The sequence below is a fragment of the Xyrauchen texanus genome, chromosome 26 (genome assembly GCF_025860055.1).
Source record: "Xyrauchen texanus isolate HMW12.3.18 chromosome 26, RBS_HiC_50CHRs, whole genome shotgun sequence".
NCBI classification, from domain to species: Eukaryota; Metazoa; Chordata; class Actinopteri; order Cypriniformes; family Catostomidae; genus Xyrauchen; species Xyrauchen texanus.
Window position 1 is genome coordinate 21,088,157 of NC_068301.1, and position 22,664 is coordinate 21,110,820.

The 22,664-nt window shown below is 36.9% G+C and overlaps 1 protein-coding gene across 1 annotated transcript in view; it reads right to left on the bottom strand.

The window, feature by feature from the left end:
- Nucleotides 1-271: 271 nt before the first annotated feature.
- Nucleotides 272-22,664, bottom strand: part of LOC127620401 (thrombospondin type-1 domain-containing protein 7A) — a 166,874-nt gene continuing 144,481 nt past the window's right edge. Inside the window, exons 20-27 of the mRNA XM_052093629.1 lie at nucleotides 17,149-17,294; nucleotides 15,358-15,532; nucleotides 12,266-12,439; nucleotides 11,638-11,733; nucleotides 7,667-7,749; nucleotides 5,002-5,215; nucleotides 3,558-3,645; nucleotides 272-2,254 (exon numbers count right to left, since the gene is read on the bottom strand). Of these exons, the coding sequence (XP_051949589.1) occupies nucleotides 2,167-2,254; nucleotides 3,558-3,645; nucleotides 5,002-5,215; nucleotides 7,667-7,749; nucleotides 11,638-11,733; nucleotides 12,266-12,439; nucleotides 15,358-15,532; nucleotides 17,149-17,294 (1,064 nt within the window). The 3' untranslated portion in view covers nucleotides 272-2,166. The remainder of the gene's footprint in view (nucleotides 2,255-3,557; nucleotides 3,646-5,001; nucleotides 5,216-7,666; nucleotides 7,750-11,637; nucleotides 11,734-12,265; nucleotides 12,440-15,357; nucleotides 15,533-17,148; nucleotides 17,295-22,664) is intronic.

Sequence of the window (22,664 nt, forward strand, 5' to 3'; positions counted from 1 at the left end):
ACATTATTGCATAATTGTTATTAATAAAGCTACAAACACTTTATTAAAAATTACTTCATTTTTACATTTGGAGATTGATTTAATATCACATTTATCTGAATAAAAAATATATTTTAGACATATCATCCTCTGTGTCAGTTTCAAGCCTAGGTGAAGGTATTTTTCCTGATTCTGACTATGCAACAGGCAAGTTGGAATGAAATGAATGAAATAAGCAATATATACAACAATGTTTTTTTGTAGTTGTTTATTATCAGCAATTCATCAGACACATATAAACAACCTGTAGGAAAAGAAGCAAAATTTTCACACAGTAACCTGGTTCGCCCCGGTGAAGATCAGTAACAGTAGACTCTCTCTCTCTTTCTCTCTCACTCTCTCAAACACACACACACACACACACACACACACAAACACACACACACTAAGACGCACTTTGAGAGGTTTATACTAAACATTTTGTGCAGTAAAAAAGAAATGAACAAATATAATAAAGAAATAATTAAATAAAAGATCATTCATGTATTTACAAATTAACAAAACAAGTATAAACACGTAAGTACGTAAACATTCCTTTCACATGTTGTAGATAACTGAAAGTAAATTTCATGATATGCCTTTAGAGATCAGTAGTGCCCATTGTTCGTTCTCTGTATGGTTTCTGGGAATACTGGACTTAATCTACTTATTTGTGCTTTTTTAATACCTTTTTAGTTGGCTGCTGACACTGATGACCGTTTCAATCACATCTGAATCCACATATCATCCTCGTAAATTCTGCTGATGCACGATTACCTACAACATGCACGTTCATGGCTTCCCTGGTGTGATAATTATAACTTTTCTATTTCCTTTTCTTTTTCCTTTTAAAATGTAACGTTAAAAAACGTGTAATGTGCCCGCACAAACCAGAGTTAGATAAAACTGAATTGTATGAGTTAATGAGATGTTTTTTTTTTTCTTTAAATCAGAGATAATTCTGCCAAACTGAATCTTTCAATATCACAGCTTTGGTTTTTGGAAAGTAGCTGCTATGAAATTGCATGCTGTTATTGTGTTAAGTAGCCATGGTAGATAGATTGCAAACAGAACAGGTTTACATAGACACAGCAGGATGATCAATTCTTGAAAACAAACATCATACTGTTGAAAGCGCTCGGGTTGTGAACACAGAGCCCTTTGAGTCCAAGAAGAAAGACATGGAAAACTTTACCAACCCAGATCTCTAAGGTGAAAAGAACCGCTGAATAATATGCAATTAAGTCAATCAGGGAACACATCTCTGATTGCAACTGTACATATAACAGAGTGTTTGTGGAGTCCACAAAAATCTTTTCAACTGTGCCCCATTATCACAAACAAGAGGTAACCAGTAAACATGTATAAACAAACATTGGTGAGTTCCGTCAGATGTAAAAGGGCTACGTTTGTTCTCTCGCTCTCTCTATCACGCTCTATTGTTTTCAAATAACAAACGTGTCTTGCACAAGAATGTATATCATCTTGTTTTGAGAGAGGCAGTTTTCTATGGCAATGCTATATAAGTAAATGTTCATGCTGCACTAATATAGTGCAAAATGGAGCCTGAATACAGAGAAGGGGAAAGGCAGGCCAGAGTGTTTATAGGGGGTGCTAGAGATTTATTTCCTTCTTATGGATGCAGAGAAGAATCCAACAAAAATTTGATTATGTTTTAGGACTGAAAATGCTGAATTGTGTATTTAAGTTGTTTAAACAAGACACGTCCTAACAGTCACCTACAGTGTGCCTCAGCATCAGCAGTCAACACGCTGTAGGAACTGACAAGAAGTGTGTTATTAAAGAGAAGGGTATATTTTGTGCTATCTCAGCAAAACCTCTTTATTTAAAAGGGTCCCGCAACTTTCCTCCTGACAAATCTATATATAGAAAGATGTCAATGGCAGAGAGGTGAAGGCAGACTTCCTGAAGTACATCAGAATTTGTGAAGGCTCTCGTGAAACAAAGTAAAAACTTGAACGTAAAAAAGGAGCGAGAAGTATCATATAAACATGGCCAGAGTCTTTCTGAGGTTCCAAGAGCGTCTTATAAAAAGCAGTCCGTAAGTTTGCGTGAGTCTCTTTGTTTGAGGCTTTTAACCGATAGCCAACTGTGGAGGGAGGCGGGTATCAAGCAGATGCGTTTAGGCTACATGTCAGCGTCGCCATCGTAAGCCAGAGTCAGAGGCTTGAGTCTGTTATTCATCTGTCTTCTTTGGGGCTTCTTTGGCTTTTTGCTGTGAACATAAATACATAAATAAATGTAAACAAATTACAATGTACTTTTGTTGCAGATACAATAAGTTTGCAAGGTGTGTCACTACATACATTTACTTAAAATCTGTAGTTTTTCCTTTAAACAACATTTGAATGAAACTTTCTGGCTGTATATAATACATGTCACACCCCTCTAAAACCAGCAAAACAGACCGACCTGACCAGTCTGGGAGATCAGCTAAGACCACCAAAACCACCTTATGCTGGTTAAAACTGCATTATGTAATGGTGTAAAAGTACAATATGATTTATTCAACTAGTGAAATATCGTATAAAACAGATGATAAATGGGTTAGCTTATTAGTCAATAGCTACCATGCTGACTTTAACAGGAAGCATAGCATTTACTATAGCAATGGAGGCAACAAGGAAGTAGCCAGCAGCATTGTACAGCCCACTAAGAACTCTACATCTCAGACTTACCATAGTAAGTACTATGACACAGAGACAGAGTTACAGTGCACAGAGTTAGGAACACATGTGAAAACAACATTTTTAAACCCCAGTGTCATGATTTCAAATCTAGTGAGTTATAAAATATTACTACAACTCTTGCAAATTAATGGGTTGAACTTATGATATAAAAATGAGTGATTTAATATGAATGTAACTATGTTGTATGATATGCATGACAAAAACTAAAGCAATCAATGAGGATGATAATGGCTATGCTCTATTTGACCATCAGGTGGCAGTGTCGATATAGAAATTGGTTAAATATTGGGCAACTAAAAATGTAAAACGTCATCTGAATTTATTAAGGAACTACAGTTTACTTGCACTGAGCTAGACTACTGAACCACACGTCCATTTCTAATGGGCGAACTGCCAACTCACCTTTTCCAAACAGCTTCACATGGTCAGAGAGGAACATGTGAAAGTTATAAGGCAAGTGTGAAGGACATGACTGGCCACAGGGCAAGGCCATGGGGGAGGGTACTGAGCTGAGAGCTCTAGTTGATCTGACTCTCAATGTGCTGACAGTCAGGGCAGGTATATATCAGCTCTTGGTCGTTGGGACCGACCCAAACCACAGAGGACATGGAAGGGTCCGGGCTCGGACGGGAGCGCCGGGCCATAATACAAAAACTGACAGATATGAAAGGGTTAAGGAAACAAATGAAATAATAAGTAAAATGGAAACAGAGTAACACATGCAATGGAAAGTAACAAAATAAATGATGAATAAGATTAAAAAAAATCAAGCAGAGGATTAATGGAATGAAAAGAATGTCTTATTTGTTAATATAAAATTATTCTTACCAGGCTAAGTAAGTCATAGATACAATGAACACAAGGAGTACAAAAGCTCCAGCTGCCACACCATACACCCAGGTCTTCAGTTTGCCATCTGTGTAGATACACACACACATCAACACAAGTGCACACACAGCTGCATTTCTAACTTATCACACCCAAGCAAACCAGCATGACTTCAAGAAATAGTTCACCCAAAAATGAAAATTCTGTCATAATTTACTCACCCTCACACTATCCCATATGTGTATGACTTTCTGCTGAACAAAAATATTTTTAGAAGAATTTCTCAGCTCTGTTGGTCTGCAAGTGAATGGTGGCCTGAACTTTTAAGCTCTAAAAGCACATAAAGGCAGCCTAAAAGTAATCCATAAGACTCCAGTGGATAAATCCATATCTTCTGAACCAATATGAGAGGTGTGCGTGAGAAACAGATCAATGTTTAAATCCTTTATTACCCACATTCTTCTTTTGTTTTTGGCGATTCACATTCTTTGTGCATATCGCCACCTACTGGGCAGGGAGGAGAATTTATAGCAAAAAAGTAGTTATTAATCTGTGTCTGACCAACACCTATCACATCGCTTCTGAAGATGTATGTTTAACCACTGGAGTCTTATGGATTACTTTTATTCTGCCTTTATTTGCTTTTTGGAGCTTACATTTTTTTTTATCACAATTCACTTGCATTGTGTGGATGTATATAACTGAAATATTCTTAAAAAAAATGTGTGCTCAGCAGAATAAAGAAAGTCACACATCTGGGATGCATGAGTGTGAGTAAATAATGAGAGAATTTAAATTTTTGGGTGAACTATCCCTTTAACCAGGCTTGTTCTCTGCTACCTGTTGGAAACACCTTTACATGGTTTGTACTACCAAAACATTCTGTATACTACCAGTCAAAATAGAATATTATATTATATTATTACCATTATTAAGTCAGAAAAACTATGGAATAATTCTGGATATACAGTACTGCTGTGACCAAACAAATGTAAAAATGTAAAATGTAAAAAATTCAAATCTATCTTATATTTTAGATTCTTCAAAGAGAGCACCCTTTGCACACTCTGGTCATTCTCTTAACCAATATCATGAGGTGCCATCTGGGATGCTTTTTATTTTTGCTTCTTAAAATTTTTGCTTTGTAAAGAAATTCATCCATAGTCTAGAAAACTAATTGACTTCATTTAAGCATCAGCCTCAAAATCAAAAGGTTGTTAAGACCCTGAGAAACAAACATTTTGTCAATGTGTCCAAACTTTTGACCGGTGGTGTAATTTGAATACAATGAGCAAAGTAAAAAGCCATTGTTTCGAGTAAAAATAGTTAGCAGTTGTTGTTAGAGAACAAATATTAGTGTCTATTATAATATATATTGTATGCTTGTAAAGGGTCTGTGCAAATAATTTCAAACGTGGCCTTTCAGAGCTGTCCATAATCTTACCAGGCCCGAAGGGTTGCAGGAACCAGGTGCGACCGGAGCGTCCTGGCAGGTTGGCGGTGGGCAGGGTAGGGCTGAGGGCTCTGATCGTCTTCACATCAGTCTTGCTGTCTCCCACAGTGGGGATCTCAAGCACTGGTATTACTGTACACTGATCCAACACTCCATCTGATGTCATGATCTCGGTATAACCCTCTTCACAGCCGCATATGCCAGCCTGCAGAGGGAACCATTGCACCAATTACAAATTACCATTAAACTGTTTATACTGTATATCAGGCAAACAGTGTGTGCTTGTCCAGCTTGTGTGATTGTAAATCATTTTCAACACTTTTTGTAACAATAATCATGCAACTTGTATTGTAGTGTCAGATTAAAATCCACTTGTCTCAAACATCGAAGGAGGCATGTACCCACTAAGATTGAATAGGCATGATGCTTCTTAAACCAGTTCTTCAAAGTATAGGCAGTTTTCTATTTACGCTAATCCCTTTTCCTCTAAACAGCTGCTAATTGAATTCAGTTTTAATCTCATGTGACCATCGCTGTTCGGTTTCTCGCTACCAGTGTCACTTTGTTATTTTCTCTCTCAAATAGTTCCGTTGGATGCTATAAATATTTGTGTTGCATCAAGCAATGATATCAAAGATACCTTCTCTTTTTTTTTTTCTGTGCTATTACAGTGTTTTTTCTTGTTCTTGTATTGTGTGGATACTGAAGATTCTCCATAGCAATATGAGTCCATGTTCTTGCAGGGGTGTTGACAAGATATATCACAACATGTGTTCTTTCAGTGACAAGACATTTGGGTCTGCATGAGCATTGAGATTTTTGTGGGCCTGAATGCTTGTGTGAATGTTTGTGTGTGGAGGTTTGTGATGTGTGTTTCCCTGTGGTATGCCTGTAGTCTGCAGGGAGTCTCTTATTTCCACATCAATCTTGGGTGGATAATCGCTCCACATGCAAACACAACCCTCCGCAGATCGGCACACTCACGGGAAACTTGGAGTTGACTGGAGCATTTGCATCTCAAATGGTAGGTACAAGAGAGCGGGGCAAGATACAGCAAAAAGATCTGATTTGAATGCAGGCAGTTTAGAGCCACAGTAAAGGGATTCACTAAACAGAGGGAGGCCGGATCATCTCATACACAACATGTAGTTTATATGCCATGAGGGCACGCACACTGGAGGACAAATACGGTAGCTCAGAATAGATGTTTGCTTCTTATGTAGGAAGTTCTTCAAAGGAAAACGATGTTAAGTATGTATAAATCCATAAACATATTGATAATTTACCAAAGAGTTAATCCAAAGACATTCGTGTGAAAACAGAAACAAACCCGCACAAACACACAATATATTTAAATGAAAGCATACCACAACCCATATCAGATACTCTTCTGAGAAACAAATTCTCCTACACTGACATGCATGTGTATAACAAACCGAGGCATGTTCATCATTACAATATGTATAGTTACTGTAATTAAAAAATTATTACAATTATAACTAGTCATTATTTTGTATGTAGTTTTTATAAGCCACAGGCAGGTGGATGGTGGAATTTCATTACATTGGAAGCTCAAGAATGTAATTCTATTTACAAGGGAAACCCATACAATCAAAGGGCAGCAGGAAAAAACTCTAACATTACCCCTAAACCTAACCCTACCCCTACCCTTACCCTACCCCTACTCCTAAACCTACCCGTACCTCAACCTCAGTAGCAGCAAATGTGAATTTGAGAATTTTAATGAACAATATGTAGTTGCACAATAAATACATTGTATTGTATATATTTTAATGTAAGCACATACTGTAGTAATTAAAGACACCTAAAATAAAGTGGGGCCAGAAAAGTTATTTATAATTATGCCAGATCTGCACTGACTTGCTTGCATTGCCGTTTTGATACAGTTTTCTGTGTGAGTGACACGTGTAGTGCAATGTTACATAAATCTTCCTCTGTATTTTTTCATTTGGATATTTTACAATTTCGGTATAATATAATCGTGTCACTGAACTCAACTCTTAAAGCCTATAATTGTATTTTATTTGACACAGTCGGTTGTGGTGTGAACGTTTGTCAGTTAACTTATTTCTGGGGACAATTTTGTACACAAAGCATAACCCACCAACCAAACAACAAAAGAGCACTGCCACACTTAATAATATAAAGCACTCAACTGATAGTGACTTGTCTTCCCTTAGGTGTTTCTATGGGCCTGCATTACGACTGGTTATAATATAATCTGACATTGGTCACAGTCTGCTTAATAACATTGATTCCCTAAGACCATACATAGCACAAACACTGTTATGTATGTCAGCAAAAAAAAACAAAAAAAACTGACCACTAAAGTGATTACGAGCTGCACTTAAACCTGTATTTTTTTCCCATCAAATTTGATGGCAAATTTACAGATACCCCCCCTTAAAAGCTGATGAGCAGATATCAGATCCTCCTATTTTAACCTGTGTATTAAAGGCTGTGCTTCTTGTTTCTCATATTTCAGCACTTACTGTTAAGCATCCCTGTACTATCTCTCCTGAAGAAAGTCTAATCCTGCTGCACTAAATATCAACCCAACCCCTATTTGCAGTCTGCCTGCATCGCAGTACACACATCAGTTGGCAGCCACACATAAACATGTACAAATACCAACCTCAGTGCAGAATGAGCGAGGCTTGTCGCAGGCCGGGTCACATGATCTGTCTGCCACAGGCTCACTTGTCAATGGGCATCCACCTACAGGGCGAGAGATAAAAGTTGGGCTTCAATTACAGGAAGAATATCAGAATGGGTCTGGCAGTTTGGGTTGTGGCTCCAGAAAGGGGGTGGGGTTTGGAGGCCAGGGAGGTGACTCCAGGAAGGGAGTGGGGTTCGGAGGCCAGAAAGGTGGTACTAGGAAGGGAGTGGGGTCTGGAGACTTGGGATGTGGCTCCAGGAAAGGAATGAGATCTGGCAGGTTTGGTGGCGGCTCCAGAAAGGGGGCAGGGTCCAAAGGCCAGGGAGGTGACTCTAGGAAGGGAGTGGGGGTGGGCGGAGCCGCTGGAGGAGGAGCGGTTGTCTCAGGGAATTGAGTCTCAGGAGTGGGTTGAGCCCAATTTTACAGTACATGATCATATAAAATTTGAAGTATAAAATAATTACAAGAATTTAAACCACTCAATTGCTCTCGTACACTCCAAATGACTATAAACAGAACTATTTCTTATATATTTACTAGCTATACACTGATGTATCATCCAATCTCTGGTATCGGCCGATTAAAGGAACTATACTGCGATCGTTTAAAAACAGTCGTAGGACAATTAATTAACAACATGTGCTATGAGTGAAAGAAAATGTCTCTTGCTTGGAATTACTTTGAACTTGGTGACAATAACAGCAAAAAACATTTAACACAACTAATCTGATTACTCACCTAAAAATTTGACACAGCAATGAATATGATGATTTTGTTCAAGTTAAAAAGATTTATAATTCATAATTAAGTAAATGTGAATTAATATTAAATTCACATTTACTTAAGGATATTAAACAAATTAATAAATAAAATAGAAAATATCTTACCAATGTGAGCCTTACGAAAGGCTATTTAAAATTCACATAATGTGAGTTAATAATGTGCTTTTTGATTCAGTGATTGATTTATAGCTGAAACCAGTTACTGTTAAACATGGAATACATGACAGCTAATACACAGTTCATCTAATTCTGAAGCCTAGTGATACATCTGAAGTTTCTGGTTTAGCAATGTCACAGGTGAAGTCACAACCTCCACTAATGCACCTGTATGGCTCTGTAGGTGGATACGGCTCAATGGATAGAGCAGTGCGAGCGCAAATCAGGTGTGTTTGTACTCACAGACTAGTCTCAAGCTCTTAAACACGCACTTCTGATGATTGCAGCACTGCGAGAACCAGTGAGAAGCACAGTGCAAGACACGGAAACTACTTGAATTTGGCACAGAATTCAACTTGACCACTCTTGAATATACTATAGTAACACTAACTGTACTTTAGGCAAAAATATATTCATAATACATTTTATCATATCATTACTTAAGCTCAATTAAATTTGTCATTGCTACATTAGGGGATTGAGGGAATATAATACATTTTTTACAACTTTTAAATGTTTATATTTTGTATTTATTGCTTTTACATGTGTTTAGAGTAGACCTACTATTTGCAATTACAAAAATTACATCATTTGTTGTTTATAGAAATCATGTTACATCTAACCATGGTAGTGAAGAAGATCCATGTGCGTACTATGGTCTTGTTACGAATACCATTGTTAAAGGGTAGGGTAGTCCAAACACACACATATGAGACAGCAATGCCCTGCACCCTTCACAGTACTCACTTGAAGTACCCTGCTCTTAAAATGTTTTTAAGGGCACGATGCTCACTTTCAAATGGAATTTGCTGACAGAACACACACAGTGTATTATCCTGGAGGCAAAAGGCATCAAAGATTCTCCATTCTGTTTCTATCGCTCATTCTTACTGCATTTTCTCCTCCCCTCCTCTCTCATTCATTTTCTCTGGAAATATAAAGCAGTGACAGGCACGCTTCACTCTATGTGTTCCCTTCAAACTCAGCTGACAGCAGTGTTATGATATAAGTTCTGAATTACTGATACATGCAAGGCATTAATTATAAAATAAAAAGCAAACCTTAGGGTACATCAATAAATTACCATTATTTCATCACATGACTGTCTGACTATATGAGCAGACATGGGCTTATCTCCTAGTCCCATATCAATATACAGGAAATGCAGAACACAATAAAAAATTATCCACTTCTTGGGATGCCCAAGTCTATGATCTTAAAGTCTGTCCCTCTCTTTCGCTTTCTATCACCCTCTCTACTAACCGTAGCCTGTGGGAATCCACTGGATCTATAAAAGCACTAAAATTAGCAGCCAGTGGCCAAAGCAGGGGGTTTATTTTCTCTAAACCTGGATTAATCAATATATCCAATCAACAATGAGAGCAGTGATATAGAGCGGCTCCCTAACAGCGGAATCACCCTCCACTGCTTATGCCAGCTACAATGAAAATTGTTACAATGTTGTCATTCGTAGCTGGTGTAAATCAGAAACCTAGTTACAGAGTGTAACTTGGAAAATTGCCATTTTAAAGGATAGTTTAGGTGAACTATCCCTTTAAGCATATGTCAATAGATTTTTCAAAGGGATATTCTAAACGTAATATATATATATACTGTATATATACATTAAATACTGTATATACTGTATATACTTTAATGTATATACTATGTATATACATTAAATCTATGTATATACACAGTATTGTATATAATAAATATTATTATATTAAAATTAACTTACTGTAAATGCCTCATTGTAACCCAGATTTTTGCTTTAAAAAAAAAAAAAAAAAAATAGAATGTATGGTCAAACATATTTTTTTTTTTGTGGTAATCAACATTGTGCCACAAATACTATTGATTGAGCTTAACTTGTATTAAACTCAGGATATTCCTTTAAGATTCATTCTATAACATTTTCACCTTTATAGAAATAAGCTTAAGCTACTGTTGTCTTGCAAGGTCCCCTTTTTAAAGGTGCACGAAAAACTGTGAACATCTGCAGAAACATGTTAACTAATTAGCAGCTTTTATGAATATTCATACTGCTGCACACCTTTATGTAACTCATGCATATGCATACATAGGGAGTGGGTTGCTTTAAAGGGATTGGTTACAGCCCTAGAAGTTCTGCCACACTGATCTGCCAATCAAAAGTGGCCAGACTCATGCATTCCATCTGAAATGAGGTCAGTTTGGATAGCTTAGTATAGAGGACAAATAAACATATGAAAATTGTACAGAGGGCATGATTCCAAGCTGTCATTTGGTGAAGTATGGCAATACAAAGCTCAAAAGCAAAATTAAATCTAATATTAAATTGTCTTTTTGTTTCTTATTGATGTTGCTAAATGTGTGAGGGAAATAAGAATGCTGCTATCCCAACACGTTTCCATGCTTGCGCCAAAACATGGATACATACAAACATACAGAATAAATACACACATTAACATACATGGGAGGACAAGCTGGCATAATGGTGAATGGGATTAAAATGAGGGTTTGTCATGTCATGGATTAAAAGCTTATTTCTATTAAGTATAACAGATGTATAAGAGGAGTCATCATACACGTCAACCTCCCTGGCTCTGACATTACGTCAACTTTACCTCAAACGACAGTCTGTCATCAAACACTCTCAGTGGAGAGAATATTGACAGTTCTGTCAGTGATGGTTTCCATTTTTTCTTGGAATCTCTGAACATCAACAGCTGATAAACTGCAACAACTAGTGCATCTGGGACTGAACTGGAATCCTTTATATTATCAACACTTCTCAAAATAATTTTCTCAATCAGTATTTCTGTCTTGTTTTCCAGTAAAAATATCCTTAAAATAAGATAAATTTACTTGAGAAGCAAAATTGCATAAGATTGATATTGATATTTTCTTGGCCTATTGTCAAATTGTTTTAGGTTTATAAAAAAATATAGATATATATTCATTTAGACAAGGCCTTAGAAAATTTGAGAGATCAGAATGAGCACACACATACTGTACAGTACACACCTGTGACATTTAATCCATCTGAGCGCTGGCACCAGACTTGTCGAGATGAGCCTTTCCATGCACCAGTCATCCATTTGTACTCATAACACTGGCCCTCTTAAAACATAAAAAAAAAAGAATCATTTAGATTTAAAAATAATTTAGAAAAATAATGGAACTTATCATTTTTAGAAACTTTTTCCCTTTTAGGTGATTGTCTTGTAAGAAGTACAGTAATGTGCAAAAGTCTTTGTAGTTGCGAAAAATGTTGTATAGTGATGATTTTTTCAAAATAAATGCTGTGAATAATTGTTATTCATCACTTAACATCATACAAATTGCAGTAAACAGTTCTATGTCTCAATTGCTTCTGTATCTTTATGCAATCCCAGACTGATGATGTTGACATTCTGGCTCTGTGGTGGTCATACCATCTGTTCCTGACTCCTTGTTCTACTTCTATTCAGTTTAATTTATATATTTCCAATTTACACAACTGAAACAGAGGATATAAAATAACAATCTTAAGATGAATATTTTCATGAATTTTTCATATTTTCATATTTTTCATGAAACAAGTATTTTGTACAGTACTGTATCTAACTGTTAAATTGTCAGTCCTAACTGATCTTGGTTGTTGCAGACCCACCTGTACACGGCCGTGCTTCCCATTCCTGTTCTGGGCACTGCAGAAGATTCTCGGGTTCCTGAGCTACAACAGCACGAGAACGCACCTGTACGGAACCAAAGCCCAAATCATCCCCGCTGATACAGCTCAGCTGACACGGGCTCCATGCGGTCCAGTCCGTCAAGTAACACTCACCTGCAGAGCACGCAAACACCTCTGTTAGAATATTAATGGGTGATTCATTAAAAGAGGTTAAGAGATAAATTAATAAAACTTACTGGGTCTAAACATTAGTAGTTTTGTCAAGAATATTAAAGGGATAACTAACCCAAAAATGATTAATCTGTCATAATTTACTCCGATCCAAACCCATATGAAGGTGATGTTAGGAGGAATGTTAGGGACTGACAGCCTCAGTCACCATTCACTTTCAATGCATTGAAAAAAGATCCAATGAAAGTTAATGGTGATTGAGGCTATCATTCTGCCTAACATCTCCTTTTCTGTTGGACAGGAAAAAAGTAAGTGATACGAGTTTGGAACAACATGACTGTGAGTACATTTTGACAGTACTGTATTTTTTGGATGAACTATCCCTTTAAGAATGCCAAAAGTCAAATCCACTTTTTTATCAATTTGCATGTGGTCTCAGGATAGCTTTGGCAGAAGTAGGTTAGTCTGTCTTATTTTAACAGCAGTGCTGATTTGTGAATATTTCCCATAAAATTAATTATTCATAAAGTTATCCTTCCACCAAGCCTTAATCCTAATCCTGTTTGTGGGTGTGTGAATAGCTGATAATGGCTAAAGTCACCCAAGATACATGTTATTAAAGAACACATTGCAGGAGAATGAATATTCAGATGTGAATTAGTGCACAAGGTCAAATTAATTCCAATATTTGTGATGCTTATAATTTATGAATGCTTTATTTAGCACTATACACAGAGCAGGGGCTGACATTAACCAGAGTATTTGGCTAAAATGCCATGTAAAGTTTCCAAATATTCAAAATGCAGGTCAAAAATTATCCTAAAGACAATTCCTCATTATTCTCTATCTGTTATCCAACCTTTGATACTGAATATTTAATAACATTTTATTTGTCTTATTTGTTTGGAGTATTTCACATACTGTAAATGGACGACATGTTGTGTGTTTTAATGTAATTAGAAAAAAAGAATTATAACGATAAAACAATACCCCTAAAAATTAATTTCAGGGGGCAAATATTGATCCTTAATAAAATTACCGACACTGCTTTACGACAACAACAAAAAAGCAATCGGAGATCGGGATAGGAAAAATTAGAAAAAAACATAGAGAAAGCACAGTAGTAGGTCACAGCTAGAGTTTAATAGATTGGGGTGAAATTAGTTATATGTCAGATTTCTAGGCTTTAAGGATGAAGAATGATGGGGTCAAAGGTCAGATCAGGTGAGGTGATAGATCCGGCAATCCACAAAATCACAACTACACTGAGAGCAACACATCATCTAATTGATACTAACCCTAACACAACACAAACCTTAGAGACCCACACAAATGCTGGTACATCATTACTGACACTGTCCCTTTGGACAAACCTCTGTCACAACCCTTTACTTCTGCCAACCAGAACATGTCAAAATGTTGTCTTATCTGTCACTCAAACTTGCTTGCTGAACCAGAAGTGCTTTCAGATGATTGCTTGTACAGAAATCCTTCTGTTTACAATCTTTTATGTGAAATTATTGCATAAAAACTCACAAAGATTGACATACTCTAGTATGAGGTAATTTTCCAGTCTGTATGAGGAAACACAGAAGGTTGTATGAAGTAATTCAGTAGGGCATTTGAGATGGTAAAATTGTAGCTGTAAGACATTCCAGGCAATCTTTTTTCAGAGTCTCATAAAACTATGTCGACTTCTAAAAGTGCCAAAGTCTGACTGATTTAGAAGCAAGCTGCTAGACAGAGCAACACAAGCTTGTAAACTTTCTTTAGAGCACTCCCTCAGCTCAGTCAGAGGAAGTTTTTAGATGATTTAGCTTGGTAAACTGAGGTAAACTTTGACTTTCAACACCAATACAAAAAACAAATCTGAAAGCTATCACCCTTCAAGGCTGCTCACCAGAATTTGTTGTGTTTTGGATGGGAAGTGTCCCCACCAGCAGGAATTCCTTGGTAAACCAGCTTCACCAGAACAATCTTGCTGGTTGACCACCATTTTTTTGCGGGTGAAAAATGTCAAAAACTTGCTGGGTTTCCATAGAATTGTTAAGCATTTTTAAGTGCATTTCTAAAATTTCAACAAAAATTTTAAAACAAGAGAATAAGTGTAATATTTGATATAATGAGGGCTAAAATGGATGCAATGCCCACACGCCACCAGCCTTCACATACTTGTAAGCACCTCTTCTCAAAACTGTTCTGGCAGATTATGAGGACCCACTTTAATGACCAACTGTTGGTTAAACATTTCTGAATGTCAAGAGCTATGTTTGAAGAATTGTGTGCCAAAATCTGTCCTTTCATTGAACCAGTCACATCAAGCTGTGCACGAATGGTCAAAACATGTCATCGTTTTGCGAATTAATTGTTTCCATCACCTTCCTGCTAATTTGAACTAATGCAAAACTCTAGCAAATCCACCTCTAAGCGCATTACGTTTCAAGCTAATTTTGAGTTTATTCACATATCAAGTGTTTCCATTCAGAATTTCTTATGCGCAATTTCAAAATGGCATAGTGGAAATAGTTGGACGGAAACTCAGGTACTGACCAAAAAAAAGCACCAAATCGCCACAACCATGCTGAAAAAACAATTATATGGTTGGATGGTCTAACATGGTCTCCCTGGTCAGTTGGCTTATTTCAGAGGTTTTGGGAACTTTATAGCTTGCCAGACTGGGAGACCAGCAAGACCAGCTTGGCTAGGCTGGGCAAGACAAACCATAATGTTTTTTAAATTTAAATTTTTTTTTCTGCAAGGTAACCATCCTCAAACCAGACTGGAAACTCTTGCTGATCTAAGTTGGTCATTTCAGCAAATCATTGTGGCACAATTTCAATGCTTGCATGAGCAGGCATGCATGGTCTTCAGATGGACATGGTTGTGGCATAAAATGTTACCTGGGCAGGGCACTGTGCAGGACTCTTGCAGGATAATCTGTTTGTCTCCATCTACTGTCTGCTCCAGGTCTCCACACAGCTCCTCATCCACCATACTGCCCTGATCCTTCCCAGAGCCATCAGTCACAAAGCAGGACACATTCCTGAATCGAAGACCCTCTCCACAACGTGCACCCTAATGCGAACAGAGTATTTTTACATTAATGTCTGAATTTAGACACCAGCTTTGGCACAAAATAATAAAAATAAATTAATATTAATAATTGTATTTAATTAATTGTATATATATATATATATATATATATATATATATATATATATATATAGTATTAGAATAATTATGGTCTTTACACAAGATCACATCCCCTACTGAAAAAGTACCTAAAGTACCAAAAGGCAGCCTATGCTGGTATTCAATTGTTCTAGCTGGTCTCTTTGCCCGGTCAAGCTGGTGTTCGGCTGATTTAGCTTGTCAGCAAGCTGGTTTACCTTCCTGATCTTAACTAAGTGGTGCTTCAAACCCCTCTAAAATGAGCAAACCAGACTGCTTTGCTGATCTTAGCTGGTTTAAGCTGATCTTGCTGGTCTACCAGCCAGGCCAAGATGGTCTTCAGATAGTCGAGTTGGTCTCCAGCTTGTCCAAGTTGGTGTTCAGCTGGTTTTGCTGGTTTTGCCCTTCTGACACTAGCAAACCAGACCAGCTTGACCAGATTGGAAGAACATTAAAGACCAGCACACACAGCTTAGGCTGTTTTTTAAAGTTTTTTTTTTTCAGCAGGGTTTTTCTTGGAGTTTTAGACCTGGAAACAGGCAAAAATCTTTGCAGAGTATTTTGTATAATTTTGCATTTTGACACAAAATAGGGCACAAATACTAGAGTTTTACACACAAAAAAAATCTCAGCATTGTTTCTCAGTGCAGTGTCTGCCTTATGTTTTGGACTTTCAACTACCAACATTATTTTGTCATGCCTGCTGAAAATGCCTTAAAACATAAGGCACAGGTGAAGCAATGCTGCATGAGAACACTGAGAGTTGTCAGAAAACTCTACTTCGAGACAGGCAGCATAGAACAAAGGGCAGAGTCAATATTCTTTCACAGTCTGCACTGTGACGGGGCCATCAGGTGGATGGGGGAGAAGAAGAAAAGAAGAGACAGGGAGAGAGGGAGAAAGGGCGAGTCTGTTGTCTTTAATTAACCCCCCTGTTGGGCCCTGAAAGTCAGACAGATGACAGGAGGAAGACTAGCAGAAATTCTCTGGAAAAGGCGAAGCTGAAAAAGGTTAAGGGATATTCCAAATAAACCTAAACATTACTTCAGTTAAAATGGAGTGTCCATGGTTTGGTATAAACCAATGAGCCTTCAGTAAATACACTGATAAGATATCGGCTTGCTGCATTGTGAATTATATGCTCATTCAAGGTCGTAGATTTGGCTTGAACATTTCTGAAAGCATTTACATATTTCCATTGATCATGATATAAATAATGGGGGGATTGTACTTGCTTGTTTTGATTATGGGGAGGGGGTGTATATTGATGACTCATCCAGCACTACATAAGAGTGTCCAATCAAACACTCTCTAGAACAAGAATGTCCCTCCCCTAATACCATCCACAACAGAATAACAATAGGGCGCATGGCTGGGATGTATTTAAACCCTATTGACTATTTTAAAATGGATGAGCCCTTTAATTTGTCCAGCCCAAACTTTGTATTTTAATAGAAAATGTGTTGATTTCAAGTGGTCTTTATCTCAGCTTATTGTCCCCAACTTGTTCAAAAATGTACCTCAGACTTGCAAGGAGACCAAGCGCTATATCTCCAGCTGTAGCAAGGTTTAACAGGACACGGTTTCCACTGTTCCAATTGTGAGGAACATGGTCTTCCATCTCCCTGAGAGGCCTGGATCACAGTTCTCCTCCTCCAGAGCTTCCCTATAAGAAAGATTGCGGAAAAGACAGATTTCTTTGAGATATTGTTCTGTAACTGTGTGTTAAAGTTTTAAAACCATAGGTGTTTGATATTTGTTCAGACATTGTAGTTCTAATATAAAATGTTTATTTAGAAATGACAAATGTTATTTTAAATTCACTCAAACAATGGAAGCACAACCCCTACAGTGCAAAAAGTGAACATATGAAGTTGTAGCTTGAAAGAGCTATTTCTACCTGATATAAATTATAAAAACGAATTTTGTTGGTGTAACCAAATGTAGTCAGGTTTATGTAACATAAAACAAGGAATTGTTGCATTAACTTTTATTGAGTTTCTTTGAACCAACATACCATATCCAATACAGCTCAATAGAGCTTGGTGTAGATGCATTCGACGACTGTATTGTCATACTCGTCGAACATGTCATCTATAGGAGATCTGCTCTGAAGTACATTCAAAGAAAAACATTTGCAATGGAAGGCGTACTTAGATAACAACTTTGCATTTTAACTATAGGAGTCAGTTGAACGGTCAACTAGCATGTCACAATAGTAGTGATGGCAGAAATGAAGCTTTCTGAAACATCGAGCCAATTGAACCGATTGCTTCGGAAAATGATTTGTTGTTTTGAAGCACCGCATGCTGAGGACATCTGCTGGTCATAGGAGTGTAAATGCAATGAGAAGAGTCAAAAGCAGATAAATTGACACAATGTATTGGATATTATTTACTGCCTTTTCAAAATATTTTTCAAATTTTTTACAATATCCTGGAATAAACAGATCAGAATATTTTGAGAATATAGTATAAGTTGACCTTTTATGACTATTGTTTTATAATTATTTTAAATACCAAACTATTTATTTTATTTTATATTATAAAACAAATTGTTGTACAAGAAATATTTACACATATGTATGCTTTGTCAGATTATGCAATAAACATTTAAAAACTAAATGGTACAGTAATAAATTACACTAAGACAACATGGGACTCTAACTCACACATTGAGTGCCTTAGACTTCATGACGAGTGTGTGAACCACTACTTTATGCAGCAGTTTTAGATCTGCCAATTTTGGGAGTGCTAAATAAAACAATAATAAAGTGAAGGCACATTACCATGTACAATTGTCAAAATTCCAGATTCACCTTTTGTAAAACATAAATATCTTTAAATATCTTTCTTTGGTAACACAACTCAAGGTGATCGACAGGGAAATTAAAATGACAAATTCAAATCAGCAACTAGTCTGATTTTATGGATCTAATTTATTTCTGCACTGACTCCAGATCAGTTACAGACTGCATTTAATACTAATTCAAGGATTCACTGTGGGATCAATGCCCCCTAGCGTAACCGCGAAACAGTTCGAAACATTTCGGAACTGTTTCGAAACAGTATGACGTAACAAAGCCTTGTTTGCTGAAATGACGCGACTTCGCCAGTTTGATACACACTCTGAAGCATTTATTTGAAACTAATTATTCATAGTGTTTCGAAGCTTCATGAAGTGTGTTTTGAAAGCACCCATCACTACACAACAGTAAGGGCACTTACACAATAGGGAAAGCTCCAAAAGAGTGTTGGACACATGGGACTGTGAAAGGTCTGCTTGGAAGGCATGCGCAATAGAGGGTAGAGATAGTTATGGATAGCCATGGCTATTTAAAATATATCTTTTTGAAATACCATTTATACCAGTAAATACTGAAACTCTTCTCCAGACTCTCTCTCCACTGTTACTATATTTTTAGCCTGATAGAGAAAGATAATAGAGGACAGTGAATGAATACACCATATGTTTGAGCTTGTCTGCCATGCTTTTCGATTTCACAGCACAGCTAGTCCTGCCTCGCCTCTCTGAATATTGGTCAACAGACGCCTAAACTTGAGTGCGTTGCAGCAAAAGTTGAAATGTTCTGAACTTTTGGTCACATGATGGAGCTTCACTATCGAAAACCCTTGCATTTTCCCTGACATTGCGGGATTCTGCCACTTCTGTTGACTTTGTTTATAGTTTTTGTGGCTGGATCCTCACACTCATATGCGTCTCCCTTGTTGTATGAGTGCACATGACTTTGTTAGTTTTTCATTACCATGTGCACTCGTATCAATTCAGTCTTGAGTTAAACCCCACCCCCTTGATTGTCTTGTTATCAGTTACACCTGCCTTCCCTTGTTACCCTCCTTATTTGCTTCCCTATGTTTTCCCCCTTTTTGTGCTCTGCCCTGTACTGTTTCATTCCTCTTGTCTTGTTTCCTGGTTGGTCTGGTTTGTGGTACTATTCTGGTTTCTTTTCTCAGTTTTTCCCTCTTAAGGGTAATTTCTCTGCCGTGTTTTGACTGGGCCTTTTGTGTTAGATGCCCAGTTTTTATGTTTTATTTTCTCCCTAATAAAGGATTTTTGGTTTATATGACTGCCATAAAGAACTGAACTTACACTTAAAGTGAAAATGTGATTTGACCTGAAGAAATAAATGAACTTACATTCAAGTGAAAATATGATTTGAGCTTCGAAGACATATCAGGTTATAGATCAAAGTTAAAATGTGATTTGACCTTACAGGGCAAATCAAGTTGCATCTTCTGAAAGTTATGCCTTTGTAAAACCTTGGTATTTCTTAAATTTATTTGTATTCAGTATTTGAAACACTGTTAATTTAGATGTTACCACATGAAGTACATTTGAACGGACAAAATTTTTCATGATGCACACAGTATTTGATGTTCATCTTGCACACTAACCTCAAGCACACTGACTCAAGACTCCTCGAATGAAATAAAGGCTTTTACTGTAAGTGAATCATCTCACGTTACACACACTATCTCAGGTAACTCAATCCCTCCCCAAAGGAGAGCCAAAAATGTTTTTTCTTCTTCCCTCTGTGAATAACTTAATCTACTATATTTTTCGAGCCTAATTCCAGGCCCTAAAACCACTCTGAATATTCAACTCTCTTTCTCTTTCTCTCTCTTGATTTTCTTAAATCAATTCCAGAGGGCTATAGAGAGAAATGGAGTGCAGACTCTTTCAGGCAGAATACATCCTGCTGTCTGAGAGTGGCACCCAGGGGACTCTTGCAATAAAACTCTGTCAATTAGTCATAGTCTCAATGGGAAATGCACAAGCATGAGTCTGCCAAGCTATTTTCTAACTAGTACGATTATTTCACATGGCAGGAAGTACAACAAAGAACCAAATAACAGAAAATTTATAAAACTTGAAAAGGTGCATTACTTTAATTACTTCATGATCTTAAGAAGCATTAAAAGGTATTCATGTGTTTTTCTTTCTGCCTAGATGGATATTATTTTGAAGGGTTCGGGAATCAGTAATAGGCCACAGTTTCCATGCAGTAATAAGCTTGAAATATAGGCCATTGACCATTCAACACCAAAGTAGCACAAGTTAACACAAAGCTCTAGGTCTCTCTTTCTCTCTGTGTGCCTCTGTAGAGACTCATACACGTAAAACCTTCCCTTAGTGTTCACTACCAAACTTCAGCAAGCCTATAATTAGCAATTCTGCTATAAACTTCCATCTTCATCTCACATAGTTACAGCTATGAAAAAAGGCAACAGGTCTGGCCCACACTGCAGCTTAATCTGTAAGTGGACCGCCCACTTAAAAAGAGGAATGTAAAGTTATACATCATAGTTTGTCCTACACGATGTTTAGGGCCAGACTTAACTGAGATAAATTACATCATAATCAAAGACTGGTGAAAAAACTAACAAACTAAAAAAAAAAATGTTTTTATTATTGTTGTTTTTAATATTATTACTGTTATTACAGATATGATGATGATGATATTACTACTATTAATAATAATAATAATAATAATGTTGTAAATAGGGAGTACAAATCCATAGATATGATTTATGAAGAAATAAATGACAAATCTACACATTTAATCACATATTAAATTACAAAAGTCTTTTGTGATATATTTGCAAGATCATTTCTGACATTCATTACCATCCAATATATAGAAGTAGCAGGCATTTAGAATAAAGTTTAGGTCAAAAACCTTTCATATTTCTCACTTTGTGGTTATAGTTTTGAATAGAAAACATCACATCCAGTCAGGCAGACGCATACAATCTAGTCGCACAAGTTGAAATATTTCAACTAGGGCTGTCGATTTAACATGTAATTCAGTATGATTAAAAAATTCTGCGTTAAAAAAATGAACACAATTAATCATGTCCCTGGACCGTAATAAAGAATATTCCTACCATAATTCAGGCTTGAAGTTCAACTTATTTTCTCCAGGGGGCAGTAAACGAAACTTGTATAGCCAATGCACAGCTGTTCAGAGAACAAACTACACTCAGTGACAGCAGAAATCACTAGATAACAATGTGTTCTTGCGTTTAAACAATTGATGGAGTGCAAATCCAAAAGCAGGGATATCAAGACATGTTTTAAACTACATTTAACTTGACATAGGGACCTAAAAACATATGTTTATGACGTGACACAACCAAAGTAAGATGCTCCAAATGCGTCCGTCTGATGAATGTGTACATTGACGCGTCTTTAGACAAGCCCTCATTATAAATCTCGGATTGATTGATGAATTCAGCTGAAAAATGTATTGCTGTGAACTGTAGGCCGAAGAATGGCTTAAGTTCAGTAATATGGAAAAAAAACTATATGGTGGATTCTAAAGCCAATGTTTGTATTGTCTTATCAATGCTTTACTTGTCTGCCACAATAATGTAATGCATTTAAATTATCTGAATTATTATTTTTCAGAATATATATTCAGAATAAATTGTTTTTAATTTTAATAATTATTCAATGATAGTTATTTGAGGGGATTTCTCAGCTTACATTTGTATCTGCTATTCATTCGATTAATTAATCGGCATACCATATCATTAATTTGATTACAAATTTGAATAGATTGACAGTCCTAATTTCAACGCATCTGAAGCTCAAAACGGATCAGAAAATTCCACATCCATAAATGGTTGGAACCGTATGCAGCCCTCCACTGGAAATCAATGACTTCTGTTGTGTGTTAGATACAGTTTAAATGACAGATCCACAGAACACAATTCCCTCTATATTGGCTTGCAAAGAGTGTAACTAATACTACCTTGATTTGTTTTATTTTGAAAAGGCTAGATGTACACAACCTCGTAGAGTATGGCTAGGCACTTCGTAATGTTAAACATGATCATAGCCTAGTCCCTGGCTGACACACTGCCCTGAGGCGAGTTGTACCAGGTGCAATTCATCTTCACCGCAACCTGCAGTGATGGACTTTCCCTGCAGACAATCCTCTCTGAAGCTCTCTACTTTCCTACAACCACAAACCAAATCAACTCCCAGTGCCTGGCCTACTCTTTTTATA